General features: G+C 29.5%; 1 protein-coding gene across 2 annotated transcripts in view; it reads left to right on the top strand.

Annotated features, from left to right (window-relative positions):
• Positions 1 to 767: 767 nt before the first annotated feature.
• The window catches only part of LOC108749585 (octopamine receptor beta-2R), a 14,421-nt gene continuing 10,690 nt past the window's right edge, over positions 768 to 4,498 (top strand). For both annotated transcript variants that reach the window (XM_018488367.1, XM_018488368.1), the window contains exon 1: positions 768 to 2,050. In XM_018488367.1, the coding sequence (XP_018343869.1) occupies positions 1,056 to 2,050 (995 nt within the window). In that variant the 5' untranslated portion in view covers positions 768 to 1,055. The remainder of the gene's footprint in view (positions 2,051 to 4,498) is intronic.

Genomic DNA, 4,498 nt, shown 5'->3' with positions numbered 1-4,498 from the left:
ATTATCTCATCTGCATATGGTACAAGCCTCATTAATAAAATATTCGACAGAATTTTATAGCATGTAGGTAAAAGTGAGATACCCCGGTAATTATTACAACTCATTTTGTCCCCCTTTTTGAAAATCGGGATTATAATTGAATCTTTCCATTGTTCCGGCAATGCTTCTTTATTCCATATTAAGATAATTAATTTCTGAATTTCTTCTATCAATCTACTTCCCCCCCATTTAATCAGTTCCGCCGGAATCAAGTCATTACCCGGTGCTTTGTGATTTTTTAATTTTTTAATCGCGCTTTCTACTTCTGAAATTGTCGGTTCGACAATTTTTTATAACTAAATACAATTTCTTTTAATTTTATAATTTTCAATTATTATATATTTTAAATTTCATTGTTTTTTTGCATGTAAAAATGTTAGATACTTTAATTAAATTAAATGTATTTAGCAATTTAATAACGTTAATATGTATTTACATAATTTATTAAGGAAAAATGTATCAAATAATTTTGTGGCATTACAAATAATAGAATATCTCGCGGATATTTTAAAACAAAATATTTATTATTGTCATAAAATTTTATACCGACTATGTCTCATTTAAATTAAATATATCTTGCAGTTAATCTCCTAATGAAAAGAATATTTTCATAGATTTACTAACGCCTACATTTACTCTTTTGCATATTGTAATTGTTATTGTAATAGGTTAAAAAAATTCTTTGAATTTTTTAAGAACGCTTTTCTCTTTTTTATTTACAGATTCTGAAGAGTAAATATATGACGGCATCATCAAAGTTTTATTACGAGACGGTCCGTTCGAATAAATTTCTTCATAAATCTCGTAAACCTTACCGATTACGCTGGCAAACAAACTCAGGACCAAAACGGAAAAATAGTCTTCTTGTTGCTTGAATCGAAGATGAATGTCTGTCAAGTGCGTCAACTAGTCGGAACTTCTATCACTTAATATCATCTTCCTATATAACTCTTTAATCAAGAGGAAAAACTAAAGAACAATCGACGCACAGTGGCGAAAATTGTCATTGTGCGAGCATGAACGCAAAAACAACATTTGCTCCAACGGAGATCTCCTCTTTCGATGTGACATCATTATTGGATGTCACTTCGATTGAAGAGAATTCTCATGCCAATAATACCGAGGTGAACGAAATGGAGATCAACTGGTCAGACATGCCCTCAGCAATTGTGAAGATCTGCATCCTCGGTTCGATCATTACCACGGCGTTGTTCGGTAATTTGCTGGTGATGGTATCTGTAATACGGCATAGAAAGCTACGAATTATTACCAATTATTTTGTGGTCTCGTTAGCACTGGCGGATATGCTGGTGGCGATGTTTGCGATGACCTTCAACGCTAGCGTGCAGGTGACCGGCAGATGGCTTTTCGGCTATTTCATGTGTGACGTTTGGAATTCTTTAGATGTCTACTTTAGCACTAGCTCAATACTCCATCTAATGTGCATCTCGGTAGATCGATATTATGCGATCGTGAAGCCACTCAAATATCCCATCAACATGACGAAAAGAGTAGTGGCATTTATGCTACTAGCCTGTTGGGTGTCGCCGGCCATCATTTCCTTCGTGCCAATCTTCTACGGCTGGTACACTACGGAAGAAAACAGCGTGCATAGGCATAAGCATCCAGAGCTCTGCGAATTTAAGGTCAACAGAATATATGCTATACTGTCATCAAGTATATCCTTTTGGATACCGTGTACCATCATGGCGGTCACATATTTTGCTATATTCAAAGAGGCTAACAAGCAAGAAAAGCAGATGCACAGCAGAATGGGTAATGCTATGTTGCTCAGTCACAGACCGAGTAAAGATCTTAATAATTTAAATGGTGAACTGAATAGCGCTGGATCGTCAAAAACTCTAACTTTAAATGAAATAAACACCGAGCATTTACACACACCGACAAAAGATAAACATATAATGAAGATGAAAAGAGAACACAAAGCAGCAAGAACGTTAAGTATCATTATGGGTACTTTCATCCTTTGCTGGTTACCATTTTTTCTTTGGTATGTGTTGTTAACAACTAACTTAATAAAACATTACATGTTAATGTGCTAAATTGCTAAAAATTAATTAATTTTGCTGTGTTCTTAATCAATAAATTACTCTCTTTATTCAACAGATGGTATTAGATTTATCAATACTTGATTTAATGTTTAATTGATTATATTGGTATAATGCTTAACTCATGCAAACAAAACTGTTTAATGATCTATTATAAAATAAAATTATAAAAGTGATGATTCTCAATCAGATAAAAAATAAAAAATGTACTAAAACATTTTTTCTCATGCAAAAAGTTCTTTTTAAAAAAAACCAATTACAAAAATCGAAAACATGTGAATGTTTTTAGTTACTTTCGAGACAAAATAATTTTTAACTATGTATAACAACATAAATTATCTAATATTATATATCAACGTGTATCATCTATCGAAAGTAATCATTTATTTCAATGTGTATTGTCTATCAAATATATTGTATGATAATTATATGACAAAAGTTTTTTTGCATTAAATAGAAAAATTTATAGTTTCTACAAAATTAATTGTAAAAAGAAAATTAAATTTTTTATTAAAATGGATATTTTATTTTATTTCATTTTATTTAAATTTTAGTAAAAGACAAATGAAGATAAATAAGTAAGAAAACAGAGAGAAAAAAGATATATTAAATCAAATTTATTATTTTGCAACTAGTATTATTAAAAATATAAATTAAAAGCAAAAAAGTATATTTTTAATTTCAATTTTAAAATTAATTTTTTTTTAAATAAAATTATAAAGAATATAATAATTTTTAATTTAAACTGTTTGAAAGTGGCTAATAAATACAAAATATAAATAATAGGGAGCATACAGCCACAACGCTAGATGTTTTTAATGGAAATCATATATTTAAAATTATCATATAATAACATATACGTTGCGGTCAAGATTTGACCATCATCATTACATAGCAATATCAAGATGACAAATAAAGAAATACATAAAATTAAACAATGATCGCTAGTCTAAAAAGATGATAAAACAATTTTCCAATCGCTTATGGTACGAATTAACGGAGTAAGTTAAAATCCGGAAAATGAAATTAAACAATATTCAATCGAGATGGTTACTTTTGTCCACAAATCGAACGCCTACAGTATCGTTTGCCTATATTAAGTACTTTTGCCGACAGTTCGTTTGCACACAAAAAATGGGGATTAGTTAGGGGATTAGTTAGATTTTTTTGGAAAAATATTCCAAATGGACACTGTCTACACCCGCTGTCTGACACCCCACTGTTTACATGACAGATTTCCTAAAAATATAAATTATTTTCTTACTTAACTTTAATTTTATATTTGTACGCAAAAGTGCTTGTGGCCAATCGAACTGTAGGCAATAATACATGTAGATAATCGAACTGTAGACAATAATAATATAGGCAAAAGTAACTCTGTTTCTAAAATTTTTATTTGTGCGCAAAAGTGCATGTAGACAATCAAACTGTAGGCAATAATTTTTGTGTGCAAACGAACTGTCGGCAAAAGTGATGTAGGCAAATGATACTGTAGGCAATCGGGATCTCTCCTATTTAATCGCTTTTGAAGTATTTTCTGTTACGTTTAGGATTCCTTATTAAAAGAAGCAAAGACTTCGTGTAAAAATACAGAATTTCCATATTCTATTTAAAATTAAGAAAAAAAAAATGCGTTTTCAATAATATTACTTTAACAACTTTAAGTACATTATTATTCGTGAGAATCAGTCTAATTTTATAATAACAATCGCTTACCACGTATTTTGTGACGCAAACCCTTGCAAATGTAACCCGGAGTAATGTGAAGTAATGTGAATTAAGAGTAAAAATTTATTTTTTAAAAACTTGCTTAAATGATAAATTTATCCCTGTATATCTGAAAAAAATTTTGCACTATGAAATTAATACACAGCATTGTTCTTCTATACAGCAGATAAATTGACTTAAACACAATTTTATTCAAAAATTATTACGTTTACAATTGAATGATGCGTATAGACAACTATCACATTTACAATACGAACTTTTTACAAATTATAAATCTATTAATTCGTCTCTTCCGTTTGGTATTTGTTGTGCATTTTTCCGTCGTCAACAAATTAACTTTAACAAAAATTGGGATAAAGAAAATTACAACATTAATAAAAAAAATAGATAACTTAAGATCGGCTAAATTGCGTACTCATAACGAAAATATTAAAAATATTACTTGTAATGTTGCCAAAACCGCTTATTAGTGATTGTCACGAATTTGTTCCGATTAAAATTAATAAAATTTCAACACAAGATGTTAGAGAGAATAATTCTATTGTCACACATCAAATGTAAGTCCGGAGAAATTTGTTTTCGATTATAAATTAAATAATATAAATAATAATTGGTTGATTCACCTTAGCAGTATTGATATTTCTGAAAATGCTAAATTCATA

The sequence above is a fragment of the Trachymyrmex septentrionalis genome, unplaced genomic scaffold (genome assembly GCF_001594115.1).
Source record: "Trachymyrmex septentrionalis isolate Tsep2-gDNA-1 unplaced genomic scaffold, Tsep1.0 scaffold30, whole genome shotgun sequence".
NCBI classification, from domain to species: Eukaryota; Metazoa; Arthropoda; class Insecta; order Hymenoptera; family Formicidae; genus Trachymyrmex; species Trachymyrmex septentrionalis.
The sequence above is the reverse complement of the archived record's forward strand: the minus strand, read 5'-3'. Positions and strand labels throughout refer to the sequence as shown.